Source organism: Panthera onca, chromosome A2, assembly GCF_046562875.1.
Source record: "Panthera onca isolate mPanOnc1 chromosome A2, mPanOnc1 haplotype 2, whole genome shotgun sequence".
Taxonomy (NCBI): Eukaryota; Metazoa; Chordata; class Mammalia; order Carnivora; family Felidae; genus Panthera; species Panthera onca.
In genome coordinates, this window is record NC_138340.1 from 10,245,140 (window position 1) to 10,267,960 (window position 22,821).

Genomic DNA, 22,821 nt, shown 5'->3' on the forward strand with positions numbered 1-22,821 from the left:
GGGCATAAAGAGTGACGGGGAGATGCCCTGAGTTTGCATGGGGGCTCGCTTGATGAGGGTTAAGGGAAGGTGGGGACTCTGGGCTATTATAGTGGGGATCGTGCGTTGGCCGGATGGGACGGACATGGCTCGGAGCTGTGTTTAGGGACTTTGGAGTTTGGAGGCCCTGATGGGGCGTGGATTGGGGGTAGGGCCTTGAGGATGTGTTGGGGGAGCTCAGGGTCACAATGAGAGAATTGTTGCTGGGGTCAGTCCAGGCGGTGGCAGGAGCAAAAAGCGCCCCTGGCGGCTCTGGATCGGCTGGATTCGCCAGCCGCTCTGCTCCAGACGGGAGCCCGGGCCCTCGGGCTGCGGCCGTGGCTTTCTGCGCATGCTCCGGCATCTGGCGTGTCTGGCCAGACTCCGCGTCTGGCCTGTCTGCGCCTCTGCCTGGCAAGTCCCAGAACTGCACACCCCGAAGGTTCATGCGGCGCCTCTGTCACCCCCGCGCGGTCACAGGGGCGCTGCAGCCCCGACCGGACACATGCCCTGCGCACGTCCGCAACATGGCTTTATTCCCCCGAGGGCTCAGCGCTGCGGACCCACCTGGGCCCGGCCGGGATGGTCTGACTCAGCCGCTGGGGCTGTTTGCGCGCCTAGAGGTGGCTGAGGCTACTGTGCCTGGAGCTGCGCAGCGAGCTGGCCTCCCAGGCGCTCTTGGTTAGGCCCAGCCCCGCAGGGCTGCCCTTGGCGCCGGCCCTCGGGGGCAGGAGGCGAAGCAGTTGGCGCAGCACGGCCTGGCGCAGCAGGATGTACACCCAGGGGTCCAGGATCTGGTTCCACGAAGCGAGGCGCACAGCCAAAAACAGTGGCCGCTGCAGGGAGCCGGAGCCGGAGCCCCAGCCCCCGACAGCCAGCACCACTAACACCTGCGGGAGAAGCCGGTGTGAGCAGTGGGGCAGGTGTGAGAGAAGGGGGCTGGCCCAGGGTGGGGCTGGGATGGATGAAGCGTGGCTGGAAAGTAAGGGGGCTGTGAAGAGGAGCAGAGGCTCACCGGGAGGGTAAATGGGAGTCCCGGTGGGAAGGAGCTCCGGAAGGAGGGAGAAGGTGTGGCGGAAGCAAAGGCCTTCAGCGAGTGGCGGCTCGAGCAAAAAAAAGGAGAGAAGTCCCAGGTATCCCGAAAGACAGGGGACCGAAGGGGGAGAGAAACGGGGCGGCGTGGTGACGGAAGGGGGCTGGGGAGGAGGCTCGAGTGGGTAGGGTGAACTGCAAAGACCCCAGGCAGGAGAAAGACAAGGGGACTGGGTGGAGGGGTGGGAGATGCGAGGGAGGGACCAAAGGGCGGGCTGCGTGACAGGTGGAGCCTCGAGGGGGTGGGACCGCGGTTGGAGAACGCAGAGAGAACCCAGGGATCCTAGGAGGGAAAAGGGTGGGAGGGATGGGGGGGAGGGGACAGGAAGGAGCCCGGCCGGAGGGGCGTGTGCGCCCCTCACCAGCAGCGGGCTCCAGCAGATGCACGACACCGCCATGATGCCCACGAGCTGGCCCACCATCTCCACATCGTGAGCGCGGGCTCTGCGCGCCGAGCCGCGGCCCGGGGAGCCGCCGGCGGCCGAAGCTACGGACGAGGCGGACGAGGCGGACGAGGCGGAGGCCGAGCGGGGCGCGCGCGCCCCCCAGCGACGGCGGCTGTCGGGGCCACTCGCCGGAGGACGCCGTCGAGAGCGGCGGCGCCAGCGGGCGCGCAGCAAGGCCAGGCCGCTGAGCGTGTTGCACACGAGCGCCGCGAGCAGAGCGGCCAGACCGAGGCCGGCGAAGAGGCCGGGGAGCAGCGCCTGGCGCCAGCCGCCCGCCGGGCCCAGGCCGATGAAGCACCACGTGCCCGGGTACTGCAGCTCGTAGCGGCCCACTCGCGCCAGCGGCAGCAGCGCCACCGCCAAAGCCACGGCGGCCAGCGCGGCCAGCGCCAGGCGCGCGCGGGCCGCCGAGACGCGCGCCGCGTGCAGGAGCGGCCGCGTGACGCCCACGCAGCGCTCCACGGCCATGCCGCAGCCCAGCAGCAGCGGGCACAGGCCGAAGAACACCATGCAGCCGCCCAGGAAGTGGCAGGCGCCGCCGGCCGGCGAGCGGCCCGCCGCGTACAGGCGCAGCACCAGGGCTCCGGGGATGACGTGGCCCGCCAGGTCGGTGGCCAGAAGGCTGGCGACGAACAGCAGGAAGGTGGCAGCCGAGCGGCGGCGCCGCAGGCGGCCCGCGGCCTGCGCCAGCAGCGCCAGCGCCAGCACGTTGGACACGGCGCCCAGCGTCATGGAGAAGATGGGCAGCGCCGGCGAGGCGCCCGCCCGTCCGGCCGGCGGCCCGGCCGACGCGTTGGGGGCCCCGGGCTCCGCACACACGGTCGCCTCGCCTGCCAGGCTCAGGTTGAGGGGCCCGCAGAGACTCATGTCAGGTGCCGGGGGTGGGGCTGGGGAGAGGAGAGGAGGGCACGGTGAGGCCGGCCGGGAGCGCAACGGCCGTCGTCAAGCTGAGCCCGGCGGGTGGCTCCGCCTCAGATCGTCGGGACCCATTTGAGGCCACTGGCATTGTCCCGTCGACTCGCTGCCCGTGGCAACTCCAGGTGACCACGACTGCCCCATTCCTGACCCTTTCTCCTCCTCTGCCCCATCAGCCCGTCTCTCGCTCCCCGCCTGCTCTGTCCACCCCGGTTCCTCCAGCTCCAGCCTTCCTCCGGGTCCGGGTCCCCACCTCTGGGCCTCACAGATCCACCGCTGGCACCCACCTCCCGTTTTTACACCACGGCCAATTCCTGGCCTCTGGCTCCGTCCGATGCCCACTGACCCATTTCTGACCCCAGGGCCCCACCTGCCCTCACTGCCCTTTCCTGACGATCACCAGGTCACCTTTGGTCCAGTCCCACGTTTGATGCTCACAGCCCCACCTCTGCCGCCAGGCGCACATCTCTCCCCACCGCGTTGTCCTTTTCCCCAAGGCCACGTCTCTGTCCCTACAGTCCCTGTCCCCCACACTGCAACCTCAGAGACCTGTTACTGGGTCACCCTGGCCCTACCCCCGACCACAGCCGCCCGGATGCCCCACGGTGCCGTTCCTGCCAGCTCCACGTCCCTGCCCCAAAGGCCTCAAGGCGGACCCAGCACCACCCATCCCTGGATGCCCTGGTGGTGAGGGCTGAGAGGGCAGAACGGCCTGCTGGCCAGGTGGGAAGGGCGGATGAACAGATGGTAAGACGGACAGGGACAGACCGATGGGGCTGAGAGTCAAGAACATGGGACAGAGAGACTGAGGTAGCCACGGCCCCATCCTTCCAAGCCCCCCTCCCCCACCAGGGACACTCTTGCCCCCCTTTTCTTACCCACTCAGCTTGGGGCTCCAGGCCCCCATAGCCTGCTGCCGGCTGCACCCGCCGCCCCAGAGCTCTGCGCACCAGAGCTCTCCGGCAAGCAGGCAGGAAGGCAGGCCGCTCCCTCTCCCTCCCTCCTAGGGCGGCTCCTCAGCTCCTGGCCTCCTCCCGCTGCCCGCTCCGGCCTCCAGGGGCCTCTCCGACCACCCCATCTCCCCAGCTCAGCCATCCCATCTCGTGCCCGCAGGAAGCCTGGGGTGACAGTGACCTCTCTCTCTGCTCCTGGCAACGGGCAGCGGCCACTCAGAACCCCAGCTGCCCCACCAGGAAGGGGGCTCCCGGGGAGCTGGCCTGGTCCCCCATGACTCCCTCCCCCTGGCAGGGCGGGAATAGCCCTCTCCACCCTCCCCACCCCTCCGCCCCCAGGCGCAGGCCTTTTGCCTGCCTCATTAATAAAGTGGATAAAATCTAAACACTGGAAAATGTGAGCATCGCCCAGGGCGGGCTGGGGCGGCTGCAGGGGGTGCCACTGCCTCCGTGGAGACGGCCAGGTTGTGGGGGCTAGCCCTGCTGGGAGGCAGCAACACCCTCCTGTCCTGCCAAAGCCTTCATGGATGCTGGGGCGGGGGCGGGGGTGGGGGTGGGGGTGGGGGTGGCGGTGGCGGGCAATGCCTCGGGCAGACCAGCTTGGGTCAGGCCCAGCCTGGCCTGGAGACCCGCCCACTATTTACACAGGGGCTTAAAGCCCAAGCCAGGGCCAGCGGCCAGTCACGGGAGGGGGAGTGGGGGAGGCTGAAGGCGGGCTGGGGAACCAAGACGCCTGGTGACCAGGGGACCATCTCCTGGGACTCAGAAGTCCCAAGCCACCTGTGGACACATGACGGCGACCTCCCCTCCCGCCCTGACAAGCAGGGGACACACACACAGTCTCCCATCCTAAAACAACACAATCATATCCCTTAACACCCTGAGATCAGATACTGTCAACTCTGTCCCCAGCACAGCAGCAGCCACGTTCCTCAAAGCCTTGGGGTCACCTGTCGTCCTACCCGTGAACTCACTGAGACGGTGTCACCCCCAGAGATGCCCCGACAGTCACTGGCTCAGACTTCTCCCAACGCGCTGAAACGCAGGCCCCTTAGCGCTGCGGGACCCAGTCTCAGCACTGAGACAGCCACGGTCTGTATCACCCGGAGACACCCCCTCACAGTCCGAGACAGGCCCACAGGTACACTGCACGCACCCAAGACACAATGGGTTGCACCTCCTGGACATCCTGGGATCTGGCTGGTCAACACCTACCCCGCAAACAGAAAAGCGCAGGGACACCCTCGCTCGCGGCCTCGGCCACGTCGAGACGCGCCTCCTCGGCCGCCCTCCACACAGAGGTGCCGCCAGTTACACCCAGACACCCGGGAACATGGAGACAGTCACGTTCTTCCCTCAGCAGAGCCGCAGACGGCCAACTCCCCGAGAGACACAGTCGTACTCTCGAAACACGGAGGCGCGACCCGAGCTGTTTACCAGCAGGGACACAGGGGGCATCCGTGGGTGCTGGGAGCCCAACATCAGCTGTCTCCGTCCCACCCCAAGAACACAACTGCGGGCCGCGCGCACACCCCAGGCCCAGCCGGTCCTCCCAGCTGCCCTTTCCTGGGCAGGCCCCTCACCCTCTTGTTGGAAATAGGGATGGAAGAGGGGAGCGGGCTGAGCTCACACATTCCTGCCGGGACCTCTGGCCTGGCCCCCCTTGCTTCAATTCCTGCCCTTCCCTCCAGGTCTGGCCGGGGTCCCACCCCCCTTCCTTGATCCCCACTCAAATCCTTGAGGATGAAGCGGGTTGTCAAAACAAGCACGCGGGGTTTATGTCCAGTGCGCGCCGTGGACGCCAGCGGACCCCACACGTCCAGAGCGGGCAGGAGTGGGGGCTCCGTCATGACTGCTCCCCTCGGTCTTGGGGGGCAGGGCTCCTGCCCACAGCATTTGCCCTGGCAGGCCTCCACCTTGGGCCCGCCATCTTTCTTTTCCCAAGCCAGGCTTCCACACCCCTCCGGGCCCTGGTGCTCCCCACGGCCCCGGGCCGGGCTGTAGCCCACAGTCTTGCGCCCACGGTTCGCCTCAGGCTTGAGGTGGCGGGAGCTTCGTTCAAGAGGGAGCAAGACTTGAACCCCAGTAGGCCGAGAAGCTCCGGCCTTTGACAGGAAGCCTGGTGGCCCACGGCCAGAAACCTCGTCAGGCAGAACGGGGGTGGGGGGCGGGGGGAGGGTGGCCCAGGCAGGCTCCTAATTCAATTTGGAGCCTGAAGGGGATGGATTTCAGCTGCTACATTCTTTCCCAGCCCTGGCTCACCCCCTTCTCCCACCCTGAAGCCGCCACACAGGTCCAACGGCAGATAGATTCTTTATGTTCAAGACAGCAAATTCAGATACAAAAGCCCACCGCCATCCTCCCTCCTGCCCCTTCTGTCCGGGGCTGGGCTGAGGGAGACACAGGGGGCAGGGGAGGGAGGGAGGTTGGGGGGTTCACAGCAGACTAGTATTTCAAATGCAGAGGTAACAGACTCCACAGCGAGGGGGTTCCTCTGGTGGGGGGGCACGGAGGGGGAGGGCGTTATTGCATTTGTTGAGGGGGGATGCCCCCCTTCTGCATTCCCTGCAGCAGGAAACTAGGGAGGTCACGACCCCCAAAACAGGCCCCAGGGAGACAGAGGGACCAGTTTGGCAGCTGATGCGGAAAGTGTTGGGGGCGGGGGTGGACGCCCAATCTGGCTGGTCCCTCCCCGCGCCCGGCCCGGCTGAGGTAGGTGGGGAACAGGGCAAGGGGGGACCGGGGACCCCACCCAGGGCGGGAGCTGGGGAGGGGTGGTACCGATTGGAGTAGGGCAGGGGCCTGGCCCCACCTCCACTCTGCATCATCCTCGGGCTGCCGAGCCAGGTCCAAGCCGGATGCTGGGGTCCAGGCCACGGTGTCCCTCCCACGGGGGGCTCCCACCAAGCGGAGCCAGGTCACTGAGAGGTTTGGAGGGAGGCCTAGAAGCGGCCGACCTTGGCATCCCCAATGGCACCCCAGACGTCAAAGACAAACTCATCAGGGAAGGCAAAGTCACCAAGCCGTTCGTCCAGGGCCTCCGCCAGCTCATCCGGGTTCCTCTTGTCCTTTCCGAGCTCCACCATGGTGGCCGCTGGACAAGGGTAGGGGGCGGAACGGAAGCACAGATGGCAGAGGTACTCAGGAGACACCCAGCCCCGCAGGACCTAGAAGCCCCTCCCCCAAACTCACACCCATCCCCAGATCCAGGTGTCCCCACTCACCCAACTCCGTGTCCCGGATGCCCATGTAACTCTCCAGAAGGTCATCTACCTTCTCAATGGCCTTCTCCTCAAAGGCTGAGGGCTGGGGGGTGGGTAGAAGGAGGGACAGCGACACCACAGTGATGTGAGTACGTTTGCCATCGTACTTACTGAGTGCCGCACGATCTTTTCACCACTTCCCGTGTATTAAGCCACAGCTCATCCTCACCACAACCCTGGGTGTTATCGTCCCATTTTACACACAAGGAAACTGAGGCCCACTTGCCCAGCAGAGGTCCCAGAGCTGGGATGTGGCAGAGGTAGCATCTAGTGCTCCGAGGTCCTCAGCTAACAAAGGATGCGGCCACCTATGGGTGCGCGGGGAAGGAGGGAGCGGGCTGGGCTACAGCACTCACCACATCCTCTACTGTGGCGGGGCCGCGGGATCTGAGCCGGAGGGTCCCTCGGCCAGTGCCCAGCTGGGGGCCAGAGCCAGGGCGGCCACCCCCTGAGCGTACGCTGATCATGTCTGTGGGAGGCAGGCGAGGGGTGAGTGAGGGTCGGGGAAGCCCAATTCCAGCATGCCCTGGGCGGGACCCCAGGCATCCTGGCCTCAGTTACCCTCTTCTACCTTCTGGAAGCTTCTGCAGGCTCTGGGGAGATGGGGCCTGAGGTGACCCCAGGAGGGCAGGACTCCCGACTCAGGCTTGGCATGGACTGGGGAAGGACAGCCAGGGGCTGAGAATGGAAAAGGCTGGAGGGGAGACAGAAGGGGGCCCTGTTCCCAGGGCAAGAGGGACAGGAAGGGGGTGGGGCCTGGGTCGTGAGCTGCTCTCCCCAAGGCCAAGGAGATATAGCTGCTGGGCCAAGGACCAGCCCTGTCTGCCGGGGGAAGCTTTTGAGAGTCCCCCACCCCCAACCTCGGGGGCCTCAGGCCCATTCCAGAGAGTTAGTGAAGCCAGACGGAAAAGAGGGGGTACTGGCACAGGGCAGCCAACCCTGGCCTCTCCAGGCTGGGGGGGCTCGCCAGGGTTGGGGGCGCTTGGCTGGGCTAATGGTTCCGGGAAGCTGGGTGCGGGGCAACTTCCTCCTTGCTCTGGCCCTCCGGGGCTGGGCAGGGAGCCAGCACCCCTCCCCAGGGCAGGGCGGGGCTACCCCTCCATTCCGCGCAGCTGGCTGGGTTTGGGCACCACCTGCTGGTGGCTCCCTGCCACTGTAGCCTGAACCCAAGAGAATAGGGCGACGACAGGGGTTCTAGGGGGCAGCCCCCTCACCAAAAGCTTTGCGGGGCTCTGTGAGCTTCAGCGTGAAGGTGCGGCCTCGGGGTAACTCCTTGAGCAGACGGGCCACCTCGTAGTGGCGGCAGCCCAGCAGGCTCTGCCCGTTGATGGCCTCAATCATGTCCCCCACGCTGATGAGCTGGATGTGGTCGATCACGCTTCCCTCCTTAATGCGCTGTGGGGAAAGGAGCCGTGAGTCCCCTTGGCTCGGCCCTTGGGTCCTACGGCCAATCTTTACCCTTAGGACCCGGGTGTCCCCATCCACCCCAGGCACCTTGATGAAGGCATAGCCGGCCCCGTTGTCGGTAATGGTGAGTCCCAGCGCCTCCTCGGACTTGAACACCTCTACCTCCTTGCGCTGCCCCTTGATGTGGGCGAAGATGAAGTCCTCCAGCCCGATCTGGCCCCCCAAGAGTTTGTCCATGTCCACTTTGTGGGTGTTGAGGGTACAGAACATCACCTGCATGGGGGGAGACACTCAACCCTCACCTTCATCCCTCGCCCTTTGCTAACCACAACCCGGGGGGATAAAGGGAGCTGGGAAAGGGCTGGGGGTCCCCACCCCGGGGCCTGACCACCCCCAGACTGGCCTCCACTGGGATGCAGCTCTTCTAGAGCCGGGATTTCTGTCCTAGCAAAAACTCTCTGCTGGTTCCAGGGCACAGAGCCTGGCACACAGTGGGTGCTCAGTAAAGGGCTTGTGGAATGAATGAAGGGGCACAGAATACCCGCCACCCCTACTGAGACCCCTGCATCTACTTCCTGCTCAGTCCCACTGCGGCCCTTCTTGTCCCCCTGCCTTCAGCCCCCCAAGTCCTTGGGGTCAGGCCTCCCAATGCATCCCACAGAAACGAACCTCACATCTGACCGCCAGACCCCATAATCAACTGGGGCACAAGCCTCCCGATGCATCATGGGAAGGTAGCATCCAGCCCTGGCCATCCATCTCCGCAGTCCACTGGGGCACAGGCCTCCCAATGCTTAATGGGAACTCAGCACCCAGCCCTACTCTCCAGTTCCCCACAGTTTGCTGGGGTGCAGGCGCCCTAATGACTGATGGGAACTCAGCACCCAGTGTGACCCCACCAGTTCCTCCAGTAGGGAGCTGGTGTCGGCGTATGCACCTTCAGCAACTGAGCCGCGGCTCATGGACAGGATGCATGCCCAGGCCTCAGCCCGCCGTCAGGGACCCTGGTGCCCGGCTCCCCGGTGGGTACCTCGGCAGCCGGCAGCCGGAAGGCCTCGGCTATCTTGCCATACAGCTCCTTGACGTTGGTGAAACCCTCGATGCGGCCAGTGGGACTGCCGTGGGCCAGCTGGGTGTGGAACACGAGGCGGGGCCGCAGGGCCGGGGGAGGCGGGGGCAACCCCATTTGGGGCCCCCCCGCCCCACCCCCACCCAGGGGCCCCGGCTCCCCCACGCCCAGCCCCCCACGGCCTGGCTCGGCCTCCTCATTCTCCACCAGAGGCGGCGCCTTTTTCCGCCGCCCCAGTCCCAGCGGCATGAGCGGTGAGAAGCAGGGGGCACACTCAGGAGACCTGCAGGGCGGGAAAGCGGGCTCAGGGCCTGGGCGGTGGCCTCGGGTCGGCTCTCCCCCACTAGGAGCACACTGCTGACCCGATGAACAGACTGGCCTCGGTTCAAAACCCACTCCCAGCGTTTATGTACTGGTACAGAAGTAACCGCAGCAGCTATAACACCTACTACGACCCCGTGCAAAGTGCTCTGTGACCTTACTTAATCCTCACACGACGTCGTGACATGGGGACAATATTTTGCTACGGATACGCCCACTTAACAAGAAGGTGGAGGCTCAGAGCGGTTACGTTTCTCTTCATTCTTCTAGGTGTTTATTCATTACTATTTTTTTAAAGTAGGTTTCACGCCCAGTGCGGAGCCCAACACGGGGCTTGAGCCCACGACCCTGAGATCAAGACCTGAGCTGAAATCAAGAGGCAGATGCTTCACTGACTGAGCCGCCCAGGTGCCTCCAGTGTCCCCTCCTTTTTCTACTGGTTGCAGCCACTAGTGCTGTGCACAAAAAGTTTCCGACTCTCCCTTCAAAGCACACAGCCAGGTGACATTTACTGACCTCCCTGTGACTGGGCAGGCGTATGACTAGTTCTGGCCAATGAGCTGTGAGAGGAGGGGACACATGGCATTTCTGGGCCGAAGCATTTCAGTACTAGATCAAGAGCCTCCGGGGGTCTGCGTCTCCCAGGCAGGGTGACCTGACACATTTGTCCAGGTGGCAGCGCCATCAGCCTGGCCCCGAGTGACAACGGACTACGACGAATGGAACCCCCTACTGAGCTGCAATGGAGATGTAGCAGGACTAAAAAAATAAACCTTTGTGGAATTCAGCCACTAACATTTTGGAGGTTGTCGGTTACTGTAGCAAAACTTGTCCTGATACACTTTATTTCTTTCTCCTACTGCTATTCTCTCAGTTTCTCTCTCCCACCCTCCTTTCAAATAAGTATCTTTCGCATACTTACTATATGTCATGCACCATTTTAGATACTGCCTTCAGTAAGATGAGCAAGGTCCCTGACTAGGGGCACTGTATGCAGTTCCACAGGTTGTTCACTGTGCAAAAGCACCAGACCAAGGTGGCGAGTGGGACTGAAACTCAGCCTCTGCTCTGGCTCGTCGAGCTACATGCCAAGCTGATGTGTTTGCTGGGAGGAAGGCCTGCCTCTTTCTAACTCTCTCCTGGGTGCCATATACGCCAGCTGGGGTTCTGTTCATGCTTTTCCGAAGCATACAGTCCAGAGGAAATGCGCAGTGAGCAAGCCAATGTGTAAAAGCCTAGTATAATTTCCAAGGGTGCTATGAAGACAGTAAAACAAGACAAGTGCTTCTACCGACAAAATCAAGGAGGGCCTCTCTGAGCAGGTGAAGCTGAACTTGAGACTCGAATGACAGGAAGAAGCCTTCATACAACGATGTGAGGCAAGACAGCTCCAGGCAGAGGGAACCGCCAGTGCAAAGGCCCTGAGATGGGGACACGCTTGGCATGTGTTTGAGGGACAGCAAGTGGGCCTGCACGGTTGGAACAGAGTGGTGAGGGGGACAGCAGGAGGAGGTGAGGGCAGGGAGGGATAGGGCAGAGCGGGCAGGGCCTTGAGGGGCCCAGGCAGGACTTAGGCTTTCGCTCTGAGTGAGGGGGCAGCCGCGGGAGGGCTCTGAGCAGACTCGCGGACTCTGCTCACAGAGCAGCAAGGGGCCAGTGTAACTGGAACAGAGAGAGCGATGCGTGGAGAGGGGGGGTTAAAGAAGTCCTGGGCGTAGGAGGGGTCGACCGTGCCGGCTTCCCAGAATGGGAAGGAGGTCAGGTTTCATTTTCAAGCCACGCGCCCTAAGCCACAGAAGCCACCCTAAGCCACAGAAGCCGGCAGCACTCTCGGGTCTGTCTGCCCCCCACGTGCAAAGTGGTTCCCTAGGCCACTCGCTCTCCCTGGGCCTCGGATGCCTGTTCTGCAGACGGGGACACTCACCTGGCCAGGCTGTGCTGAGGATCACATCATGCCAAACGATATTCTTCTGTGTAAAGGGGACTTCCTGCTCCCTCCCTTCAACTCTCCTCTTCCAGGGAGCCCTCCTGGATTCCGCCAAGCCCAGTGCGCTGCACTCACACTCACGCATCCGTTCATTTGCTCCCGCATTCATTCGTCTGCTCTCCACCACCTCCTCTAGGGGCACCTGGTCCAGCCCCATCATCTCTCACCTACACTAGTGCGGTTGCCTCCTCCGAGTCTCCCGGCTTCTGCCCTCACCCTCCACGGTCTCCGGTCAGCACGGCAGCCAGAATGATCCTGTAAAACACAAGTCCCGTCTCACCTCTGTCCTCTGCTTCGACCCCTCCCCGGGCTCCCACCTCATTCAGAGTAAAAGTCACCGTCCTCCCCTCTACCCACACGCCCCAAAAGACCTGCCCCCATCGCCTCCCTGCCCCCACCTTCTCCCGCTCTCCCCCTTGCTCGGTCCTCCCAGGCACACGGGCCCGGTCCCTGCCCCTCTAACACACCAGGTACAATCGAGTGTCCCAGGTTTTGCACTTGACTGCGCCCTGTGGCATCCACACAGACACTGTCACACCTCTTTCAGGTGGGATGTAGATTTCATCCACTGTTCTCGTTCACTGTTTTGGGAAAGGGCAAGGCATTCTGTCTGCCTTGCTCATCCCTATATTCTTAGCACAGAAAACAGTGCCCGGGGGTGTAGTAGGTGCTCAGTACGCATTTGTCGAATGAATGCAGGGATGGATGAAGGAATGATCCTAATAGTCATTAGCCCACCAGTCCCCGTGCCTGGCTCTGTAGTCCCTGCCCTCGACGGGGTACTATCTCCCCAGCAAACACGCAAGCCCCACCTCTGTGATCTCAGCCCTCACTTCCCAGCATGGTGCTGGGTGCAGGGTAGGTGCTCCATCCGGCCACACAGACACGGAGCGTGTCTCCCTCACCTCTCATCGCAGTTTCGTTTTTACTCCCTTCGTCATCAGTGATGCCGAACAACTGTTAACACGTTCATGAACTGGTTGGATTTGTCCTGTTGCAAACTGCCTGTTTAAGTCTTTGCCCGCTTTTAAAAATTGCATTCAGGGGGCACCTGGGTGGCTCAGTCGGTTAAGCAGCCGACTTTGGCTCAGGTCATGATCTTGCCGTCTGTGAGTTCGAGCCCCGCTTCGGGCTCTGTGCTGACAGCTCGGAGCCTGGAGCCTGCTTCGGATTCTGTGTCTCCCTCTCTTTCTGCCCCTCCCCCATTCATGCTCTGTCTCTGTCTCAAAAGTAAATAAACGTTAAAAAAAATAATAATAAAACTGATACATTTAAAAAAAATTGCATTCAGTTTGTTTTTTATTGTAATGCCTTTTTTCTACTTGATTTGCGGGCACTCTTTAGACATTTCAAGTGACTGGTCTTTTTTTTTTCTTTAATGTTTTTTTTAATGTTTTTATTTATTTTTGAGAGACAGAGAGTGACAGAGCGCAAGCGGGGCAAGGGCAGAGAGAGAGGGAGACACGGAATCCGAAGCAGGCTCCAGGCTCTGAGCTGTCAGCGCAGAGCCCGACGCGGGGCTCGAACTCATGAACCGTGAGATCACGCCCTGAGCCGAAGTGGGACGCTTAACTGACCGAGCCACCCAGGCGCCCAAGAGACCAGCCTTTCATCGGTTATCCACCTCTCTATCTCCAGCACCCATCGCAGAAGGCGCTCACAGAACATTTGACAAAAAAGAAAATTCTGAATGAACCAAAACTTTTGCCTCGGGGTATGAAGGTATTTCATCACACTCAATGATGCTTAAACAAACAAAACCACCACGAATCCTCATCATCCCCTCCCCTGGTTCTCCTTCTGCTGCTCCTCATACATTTTAGCAGGAGGCCGAGAACATGAGTCTGGAACCTGGCTTTTCCACTTACTAGCTGTGTGACCCTGGGCAAGTGTCTTAACTTCTCTGAGCTCCAAGGAAATCACGCATGTGGGCGCACAATAAGGGTTCCATAAAGGGTGATTTTTCCTACTGGTTCCATCTGTCCCATCATCTTTCAGTCAGTTGCTAAGATTCAAACTTCCCCCTTTTCCCAGGGCCCCCACATCCAGATCACCAGTTCCCAGCCTCCTCACTCTGCCTACGTTTGCTGCCCTGGTTCAGGCTAGTTTCCATGGCCTCACCTGTGAGGAGGGAATAGTGGTGGTGAAGAAAGTGAGTGATTAATGAAGTTGCCTTCCAGGCTACAAGAGGCAGGATGGCCTGGGTTCAGATCCCACCCCTGCCACTTACCAGCTGTGTGGCCGTGGGCAAGTCACTTCATGTGATGGGGCCTCAGTTTTCTCATCCGAAAAAATGGGCAGAATTCCTGTTTCTCAAGGTGCTTATGGGAGTCCAAAGAGATCACGAATACAACCTGATTAGCATTAACAAGCATTTTGCCTGACATTCAATTTAAGGGAACTGTTACTATGATTGTCATTATGATTATTGCCTCCTCCCCTGCCCTGCCCGGGAACATCCCAGTCCTCTCTGCCCGCCTGCCGAGGCCTATGCTAAGCCACCTCCTCCAGGCAGCCTCCCTGGCTTGCCCCAGCCTGTAGGAACCGCCCCTGTGGTCCAGACAGCTCAGGCCCATGAACTTAATTACACGTTGCCCTGGCAGAACTCTTGTCTTCCAGTCTTAGGCTGCTATTTAACTTCGTGTCTCTATTTTAAAATGTAAACCAGATCGCGTCACTACCCGGCTTCCAATTTTACAACAGGTTCCCACCTCACAGGGGAAAAGCTCTGAGCTCCTTAATATGAGCCACAGACCCCTGCGGAACTGCCACTGTGGCCTTATCTGGTGCCCCAGCCACACTATTCCAAGCTTGGTCTAGCCTCAGAGCCTTTGCCCTGGCCGTGCCCCCTGTCCGATCTTCCCATGGCTGCCTACTTTTTGTCATTCAGACCCTGTCTCTGAAGTCCCCTCCTCCAAGAGCCCCACCCCCACCCCCACCTTGCCCAACAGATTCTACCAAGCCACCCCCTCATATTTTATTCATAGCACTTTTATTCATAGCACGGAGCACTTCTCCCGTCTGCAGGGATCTTTATTTCCTTGTTAACTTGGTTGTGTCCACGAGAATGGCAGCTCCCACAGAGCTGGGAGTTTTGTCTTGTTCACTATTGTGTTCTCTGTCCCAACAACAGTGCCTGGCACATGGTAGGTGCTCAGTAAGTGTAGAATGAATGGATGTGCCTTATGCCCTCATCCCGCCTACTCTGAGCCCTCCTATCCTCGGAACATGCCTGCCGTGGAGTTGCTAACGGCCACCCCCTCCCCACGTTCCCAGTCTCCCCTCAAACCTGAACATAGGGATGGAGGAAAAGAGCGTCAGCTTGGGCGCCAAGCACATTGGCTGGAATCCCAGCATTCCCACCCTCTCTTCCCTGGGAAGGGCCTGAAACTTAGCAACGCCACAACCACGCAGAAGTGCAGTGGGGGCAGCAGGAAGCAGGGAAGGGGGTTCCTGGGGGCTGACATAAACTGGGGGAGGGGGGGACACCACACCCAGCCTCCCCTTTCCAGTAGGATATTGCTTCGGAGAGGAGGAGGGAGGGGGAGGCCTCTGATTCAGTCTTGAAAAACCGGCTCCCGGGTGTTTCCGGGAGAACGAGTACTGCCCAGGGCCTCAGCCCAGGCTTCCCAGAGGGGCCCAGGGGGCAAAGGACCCCAACGTGCAGGCCCCCTATGTCCCCCACAGACGTCACTCTCTTCTTTGGACCTTGGTATTCAGACCTTGCCTTTCCAGCTCAGGGGAGGCAAAGTAGGGCTGATGTCTGGTGACCTCTTAGGGGGAAAGCAAAAACCGGCAGGTGTGGCCAGATGTGTATGGTTGGGGGCTGGGGATAGCAGCAAGCAGACAGGCCACGGAGCCATGTGGTCTAGTGGCTGAGACTCCAGATCTGGAATCTGCAGCACGGGTTCGAGTTCCAGATCTGCCACTTACTAGCTAGCTGTGTCACCCTGGGCAAGTCACTAGCTGTGTCACCCTGGGCAAGTCACTCTACCTCCTGGGTCTGTTGCTTCACTTCTAAAAGAAGTAAGCGTGCCTTCCATGAGGTGTTTAGACCCACTGATACGCATGCTAAATGCCTGACATGGAAGCGTTCAGCAAGTGCCAGCCGGGGTGATTTTTTTCATTATTATTGTCGGGACCTCGGTCCTCCCCAGGTTCCTCTAGGCCCTGGAGGATGGGGACGAGGCCACCTCCAGGGAGATGCCCAGGCAGGGCTCAGAAACACCGACCCCGCGCCTCTCCCTGCCGGGAGGGGGACTGTCCAGAGGAGCGCAGGGGGCAGGGTGGCCTGTCGGCCCCGTTTGAGCGGCGGGAAGCGTCTGACCCTGCCCCCAGCGGAAAGACAGGCGCCCCTCTGGGAAGGGGCCTCGGGCATCCTGGCGCCCAACCTAGACTTCCAGCCATGTCCCTGGGGCCGGCCCCGCCCCGCTCGATCCGCCGGATCCCCGCGCGTCTGCGGCCCCGCAGGCCCGCGCTGGGGTCCCCAGTGCGGCCGCGCCGCGCCCCGTCCGCGGGGGGCACTCACCTGCGCCGCCGCCGCCACCCTGCGCGCGCCCCGCTCGGCCCTCCGCAAACTCCGGGCCGGGCCTCTCCCGCAGCCGCGGCCAGGGGGGCGGGGCCGGCGCCCGCGCCCCGCCAATCAGAAGCGGCCGTCCGACGCTCCTGGCCAATCCGCGCCGTGCCGCCCCGCCCGGGTGGTTTCGACGGAAACATTCCAAAGGGATCCCTCCGCCTCGCCCGGCTCTTTCCGACCCACCCCCCCCGCGCCGCGGCTCAGTGGACCTTCCCACCCCGCCTAAGCCACGACAGGCTGTACCACCGTAGGGCGCGGAGGGGGGACCTGAGGCTGGGCCCCTGCCAATCGCGGGGAAGGAAGGAGACGAGCAGCCAATGGGAAGCTGGGGCCCCTGGACCACGTGCTGGTGGCTGAGTGTCGGTCTGGGGTGTCTTGGGTGGTAAGGGGCGGCAGGGATTGGGGGCTGGTCATCAGGTGGCCGAGGCTGAGTTTCGCCAAGAGGTAAACTCCCCACGTCCGGAAAAGCTGACCCTTTAGGAGACCCGGGAGGGGGCCCAGGGCAGCCCCCGATCCCCTCCTCCTCCCGGTCTGCCCCCGACCCGGCCCGGCCATCCTCGGAGCGGATAAAAGGGAGGCATTCATTCCAGGCCGGCGAGCGGGCGGAGGATCGAGATGAATAGGGAGGGTCCCGAGTGTCCCTGCTTCCTGGGATGGACAATGGACAAGGGCATTCATTCATTCATTCATTCACTCGTCAAATATTTAATGTGCTGCTGCTCCGTGCCAGGCTCTGGCCTATCTCTACAGACACACCAACGGGGAAGCTGAGTGTGCTTCTGGTAGACGTAACAGCGCGTGCAAAAGGCCTGGAGGCCAGACAGAGAGATACAGCACATTTCAGGGCAGTGCCGTATCCTAGGAGCTGGCAAAACTGGGGGAAATGGTGTAATGGAAGGGAAGACAAGGGAGAGATAGACTGTCTGCTTGTTGGTTAGGCCAGCGGATATTTACTGAGCACGTAATAGGTGCTAGACTATACGGGGTACCCAACCAGCCCAAGCCATTGCTCTTTCATGAGGCTGTCTCCTCCATCTCAGTGCTCCCCACCCACGCCCGGGTCCTGAGACTGGCACAGAGCAGGGTGACAGCACACGTGTCCATCTCACCGTCGCCAGGTTTGGCTTGTAACCGAGAGTTCTCAGGCAGGAGGAGGTCCAAGAAACACAGACACGAATGCACCTCATGCAGACCAGGACGCTGAGTTCCCAGGACAGGTGAGGTTTCCTTGTTCTACTTCAAAGCCGGGCCGCTGGGGCAGTTGGGGCTGGGCCAGGGGCTTGCTGTGTGTTCTGGGAATTGTAGTTCTTGGAGGCCCCTAACGGCTGCGACTCTGCTCAAGCCTCATTAAATAACTGGGTCTCTGCAGTCCCCAGGGTGAGTTGTTGCACATCCCAGCCCCTCCAGGGCCTACCGAGGGGAGAAGTGGAAGAGGAGAGTGGGGCCTGGGCTTAGCCGCTGCCGGCTTCGAGGGAGACCGGCCCCACCCAGCTGGCAAACACTGCCACTGCCGTGGCAACAGGCACAGCTATTGTCCTTCTCTTCCTGTTCTGCTGACCTCTGCCATCCCCACTGAGTGATCGGTTGCTGTGGCTGGGCCAGTGTCCTCTGTGGGACTGTACCCACTGCCCTGCTTGTGCCTGGCATCTGAGCTGCCTCCCACACACCTGAAGAGGACAGTATGTGGGGCCACGGGGACAGCAGAGTCCTGAGCAGAATCCACCTGGATCCACCTGTTGACTGATGAGGCGCCCAGGGAGGGGTGTGGGGGTTGTCCAAGGGCGCAGAGGTGGCCACCTCTTTACCCAGTGTTACAGCTCAAGAGGCTGGGGGGCCCAGCTGCTAAGGAGCTTAGACCTGAGTGCTACCTCTGCCCCTTTGGGGGGAGGAAAAAGTCTGGAGTGCCAGCTAAAATGTGCAGAAGGAAAGATTGAGTGAGAAAATCCCCATTTTGCAGCCAGTAGAGGAATAATTAATTCAGGCTAGGCTCCTCAGTGGGGGAGTAGATATTCACACAGTCTCGAAGGACCAGCCCACAAATTACTTGTTAATTACAGTGGGAAAAAACGATACCTCAGAAAATTCACCATGGAGAAAGTTGGCAGTCACCACTTTAACCAAATGATCAAAATTAACATCATCAGGGATGGGACAGGCTGACCTCACATGCATCTTGCTGTGATGTACTGAGAAGGACCCCTGCAAAGTACTTGGTCCTGTCCAAAGTGTTTAACCTGAGTCTAATCATAAGGACACAACCAGATACTTCCCGATTAAGGGGCATTCTGCCGACAAACAAACAAACAAAAAAACCCCAAACCAAAAAACAAAAACCAAAAGTGCCTGGACTCTTCAAACAGATCTATGTCATGAAAGGGAAAATCAATCTATTCATCGAATGAATGAAGGAGTGAATGAATGAAATGCCGGGAAACTGTTCTAGACTGAAGGAAACAAAGAGATGACAGCCAAAATCAATGTATAATCCTTGATTGGATCCTTGATAAAAATTTCAAAAAGAAAAGGATGAAACAGCTACAAAAGATATTCTGGGGATAATCGAGGATATTTGAATGTGGGTGGATCTTAGATAATATCATGTCCAGGTTAAATTTCCTGAATGTGGGCATTGCACGGTGGTTGGATAAGAGAACGTTCTCATTTGTGGGAGAAACACTGAATTCTTTAGTGGTAAATTTGTGATGGTTGCGACTGCCAAATAGCTCAGAAGAAAACCATATGTGTATATATCTTATATACAACGTCATAATATGGTATACATTAGTGTTAATATAGAGGAGGGGAGGAGAGAGAGCGTGAGCAAATGTGGCAAAATAGTAACAATTGTCGCTGAAGCCAGGAGAGTAAGTAAGCATATGGGTATTATTTTACTGTTCTTGTGAGTTTTCTTTTTTTTTCCATACATTTTTTTATTCTCTATTTTTGAGAGAGATGGTGAGACAGAGTGCAAGTGGGGAAGGAACAGAGAGAGAGGGAGGCACAGAATTCGAAGCAAGATCCAGGCTCTGAGCTGTCAGCACAGAACTCGATGTAGGGCTCAAAGTCATGAACCGCGAGATCATGACCTGAGCCGAAGTCGGACGCTTAACCGACTGAGCTACCCAAGCGCCCTAAGTTTTCTTTTTTTTTTTTTTAATGTTTGTTTTTGAGAGACAGACAGAGAGAGAGAGAGAGAGAGAGAGAGCAAGTGGAGAGAGGCGGAGAGAGAGGGAGACACAGAATCTGAAGCAGGCTCCAGGCTCTGAGCTGTCAGCATAGAGCCCCACGTGGGGCTCGAACTCACAGACCGTGAGATCATGACCTGAGCAAAGTCGGGCGTTTAACCTACTGAGCCACCCAGGCGCCCCAAGTTTTCTTTTTTTAATGTTTGTTTGTTTATTTATTTATTTATTTATTTATTTTTAAATATTTATTTATTTTTGAGACAGAGAGAGAGAGAGCATGAACAGGGGAGGGTCAGAGGAAGAGGGAGACATAGAATCTGAAACAGGCTCTAGGCTCTGAGCTGTCAGCACAGAGCCTGACGCGGGGCTCGAACCCACAGACCGCGAGATCATGACCTGAGCCGAAGCCGGACGCTTAACCGACTGAGCCACCCAGACACAGCAATGTTTATTTATTTTTGAGAGAGAGAGTGAGTGGGGGAGGGACAGAGAGAGAGAAAGAGAGAGAGGATCCGAAGCAGACTCCAGGCTCTGAGCTGTCAGCACAGAGCCTGATGCAGGGCTTGAACTCACGAGCCGCGAGATCATGACCCAAGCCAAAGTCGGTCCCTCAACCGACTGAGCCATCCAAGGGCCCCTCTTTTTTTTTTTTTTTTAAAGTTTATTTATTTATTTTGAGAGAGAGCAAAAGAGCGAGCAGGAGCAGGGGAGGGGCAGAAAGAAAGAAAGGGAGAGAGAGAGAGAGGATCCCAACCAGGCTCCGCACTGTCAGCGCAGAACCTGACTTGGGGTTTGAACTCACGAACCTTGAGATCGTGACCTGAGCTGAAACCAAACATCGGATGCTAACCAACTGAGTCACCCAGGTGCCCCTTCTTATGAGTTTTCTATACCTTTGGAAATTTCAAAATAAACATTAGGGAAAAATACCCCCCAATTCCCTCCCATCTCTGGTGCAACACTGCCGTGGGCTTAATGTGCACCTTTCTGTTTGTATGTTTCCTTGAAAATGTGCCTTGTTTTATGTGAGTATTCTATTACATTTGGCTTCTTACTTTCCTTTTCCAGTTAGCACTGTATTGCTTGCTTGCTTGTTTGCTTGTCTTACAGTAGGACTTCAGTATCCATCCGTATTGCCAATCTCTTGCGTCTGTTTTCTTCTGATTTCTACTTGATGTTCCACAGATGCATCCCTCACGTCTTACGACTCTGTCCCCTGGGGATGGACATCAGGCAGCCTCCAGCTCCCAGCACTGCAGCCTTGGACATGTCCCTTCAGAGACCTGTGTGGAAATCTCCCTAGGAGAGAGACCTGGTTGCAGAGATGCTGGATCACAGGGCACAGTCCGTTGCTGTGTGGCGTCCTGGACTAGCTGCCCCCAGCCACACCTTCTGTCAGTGCAGAGGGTCCCATGTACCCACATCCCCGCCAGCTGTTAGCTTTATCCAGCTTCTGATTTTTACCACTCTGACTCGATGTCAAGTGACGTCACCATTGCTATCTTTCACATTTCTCTGATTTCAGGTCACTTTGAGCATCTCCTCATTTGCTTGATCGCCTTCAGTTTCTCCTCTTTTGTAAATTGCCTGTTCATATTCTTTGCCCTGTTTGCACTTGGGTTGCTGTCTTTTACTCGTTGATTTGCACGTGCTCCTCATAGAATCTAGCTGTGCCCTGTCCCATCCGATCTGTCCTACACGAAATCTCTGCTCTCCACATGTAGGTATGAGCACTTGAAATACGGCAAATACAAATTGCGATGTGCCGTAAGTGTAAAATACACACCGGATTTCGGAAACTTAGTACAAAGAAAAGATGTAAAATATCACATCTCATTAATTCATTTTTATTCTGTCTACGTTATAATAATAATAATAATGTGGATGTATTGGGCTACATAAAATGTACTACTCATATTACTTTCACCTATTTGTTTTTTACTATTTAAAATTTTTTTTAATGTTTATTTATTTTTGAGAGAGAGAGAGAGACAGCAGGAGCCTGGGAGGGGCATAGATAGGGAGACACAGAATCCGAAGCAGGCTCCAGGCTCGGAGCTGTCAGCACGGAGCCCGACACGGGGCTTGAGCTCACAAACTGTGAGATCGTGACGGGAGCCGAAGTCGCACGCTTCACCTACTGAGCCACCCAGGTGCTCCTGAGCCGTGTAACTCTCTTAACAGCCCTGTGAGGTAGGTGCAGTATGAGGCATTGCGAACATATTCTCCCATTCTGCCATGTGATGATTCGTGTCACCATTATATCCTTTCTTGGAAGAAAATTCTCAGCTGCAATACAACAGGACTTACCCGCTTGTGGTTTCCACCCATGGTGTTTCATTAAAGGGGCTCTTCTCTTAAGTCACAAAGTCATTCTTCTGTATTTTCTTCTATTCGTTCTATGGTTTTGCTTTGCTTGTGTCTTTTATTCCATCTCTCGTCCACCTCAGGTTGTGGGGTAGGATACAGTCTTTTTTCTCCATCACCTCTACTGGTCGCCGGCTGTGTGGCCCCGGGCAAGCCCCTTCGCCCTGTGTGCCTCAGTCTCCTCCTCTCTAAAATGGGAATAATAATAGGACCCACCTCCTAAAGCTGTTATGATTACGTTAGAATAAAATGAGCTCTTCTGTGTCAAGTGCCTACAGTCGTGTTGGGCAGATAGTAAATGCTCAGTGAACACCAGCTGCATTACTGAATGGTGTTGCGGTCACAGAGATGACCTCAGTATGTCATGATAGAAACATGATAGAAATAGACACCTTTATTAAGCTCTTACTATGTGCCAGGGTCTGTGCTGCCTGCTTTTCATGAATAATCCCACTGGATATCACCCCTACTCTACAGAGGAGGAGGCTGAGGCTCAGAGAGGGGCAGCCACTAGCTCGAAGTTGAACAGTGACTCATAGGTGTGGTGTTTTCAACCCCAAGATACCCCTCTGGGTGGGTGGGGCCTGCTCTGAGCCATGGGGGACAGGGAGGACCAAGGAGGGACAATGCCCTGGCCACAGTGATCTTGGGAGTTTGATGGCCTGTGCTTGGGGTCCCCCTGTCAGCCTGGCAGGAGTGGTCTCAGTGGGACGGGCCTGGAGGGGAAGCAAAGGAGGTGGCCCTTCCCAGGCTGGGTCCTCTGGCCCCAGGTCTCTCAGACTCTGCGCGAGCACCTGCCTTTTGCTGCTGGATTCTAGGATGTCATGATAAAACCCGGAAGCAGCACTGTTTTCTGGAGGGCCAATGGGCAGCTCTCTTCTTGAAATGCATCGCTGGTGATTTCCCACCACCGCCTTGGCCCCTTGCCTCGTCCAGCCCCCCAAGCAGCTGACTTGTGGCATCTCTCCCAGCTCCGTCCTGTCTCCATTCCTGGACCTACAGCCCCAACAGCGGCCAGAGGGCGCCTGAGAGCTCGTAAGTCAGGTCCTGCCCCCTCCTCTGCTGAAGGACCCCCGCCCCCAAAAAAAAGGCCATCTGCCCACAAAACACCCTTTGCTGAAGTAGCCCATCTGGAGTCAGGCCCAGCCATACTGACGTCCACCGATACCTTCCCAAGGAAAGCTGGGCCCCCACTGAGACAAAACACCCAGGGCCTCAGCCG

The 22,821-nt window shown here is 58.5% G+C and overlaps 2 protein-coding genes and 1 long non-coding RNA gene across 7 annotated transcripts; 1 reads left to right on the forward strand and 2 right to left on the reverse strand.

Moving 5' to 3' along the window:
- Window positions 1–536: 536 nt before the first annotated feature.
- Window positions 537–3,462, reverse strand: PTGER1 (prostaglandin E receptor 1). 3 transcript variants are annotated; one of them, XM_060633561.3, is made up of 3 exons: window positions 3,350–3,462; window positions 1,473–2,443; window positions 537–908 (listed from the first exon to the last, which is right to left on the reverse strand). In XM_060633561.3, exons 2-3 carry the CDS (start codon window positions 2,421–2,423, stop codon window positions 636–638), a joined length of 1,224 nt encoding a protein of 407 aa, XP_060489544.2. In that variant the 5' UTR covers window positions 2,424–2,443; window positions 3,350–3,462; the 3' UTR covers window positions 537–635. The 3 variants fall into 3 exon arrangements, with proteins under 3 accessions (XP_060489544.2, XP_060489542.3, XP_060489540.2); XM_060633559.3 differs by having other exon boundaries at window positions 1,034–2,443; XM_060633557.3 differs by having other exon boundaries at window positions 537–2,443.
- Window positions 3,463–5,721: 2,259 nt separating this feature from the next.
- Window positions 5,722–17,249, reverse strand: GIPC1 (GIPC PDZ domain containing family member 1). 3 transcript variants are annotated; one of them, XM_060633572.3, is made up of 9 exons: window positions 16,000–16,110; window positions 13,702–13,792; window positions 11,639–11,726; window positions 9,125–9,446; window positions 8,182–8,367; window positions 7,902–8,082; window positions 7,044–7,156; window positions 6,649–6,730; window positions 5,722–6,518 (listed from the first exon to the last, which is right to left on the reverse strand). In XM_060633572.3, exons 4-9 carry the CDS (start codon window positions 9,410–9,412, stop codon window positions 6,367–6,369), a joined length of 1,002 nt encoding a protein of 333 aa, XP_060489555.2. In that variant the 5' UTR covers window positions 9,413–9,446; window positions 11,639–11,726; window positions 13,702–13,792; window positions 16,000–16,110; the 3' UTR covers window positions 5,722–6,366. The 3 variants fall into 3 exon arrangements, with proteins under 3 accessions (XP_060489555.2, XP_060489553.2, XP_081648009.1); XM_060633570.3 differs by having other exon boundaries at window positions 13,702–13,825; window positions 16,000–16,098; XM_081791883.1 differs by lacking the exons at window positions 13,702–13,792; window positions 16,000–16,110 and adding an exon at window positions 17,157–17,249.
- Window positions 16,238–22,403, forward strand: LOC132679776 (uncharacterized). Its single transcript, XR_009610319.3, has 3 exons — window positions 16,238–16,491; window positions 17,088–17,264; window positions 20,418–22,403. It is a non-coding gene; the product is annotated as an uncharacterized LOC132679776 (long non-coding RNA).
- The last annotated feature ends 418 nt before the right edge of the window (window positions 22,404–22,821 follow it).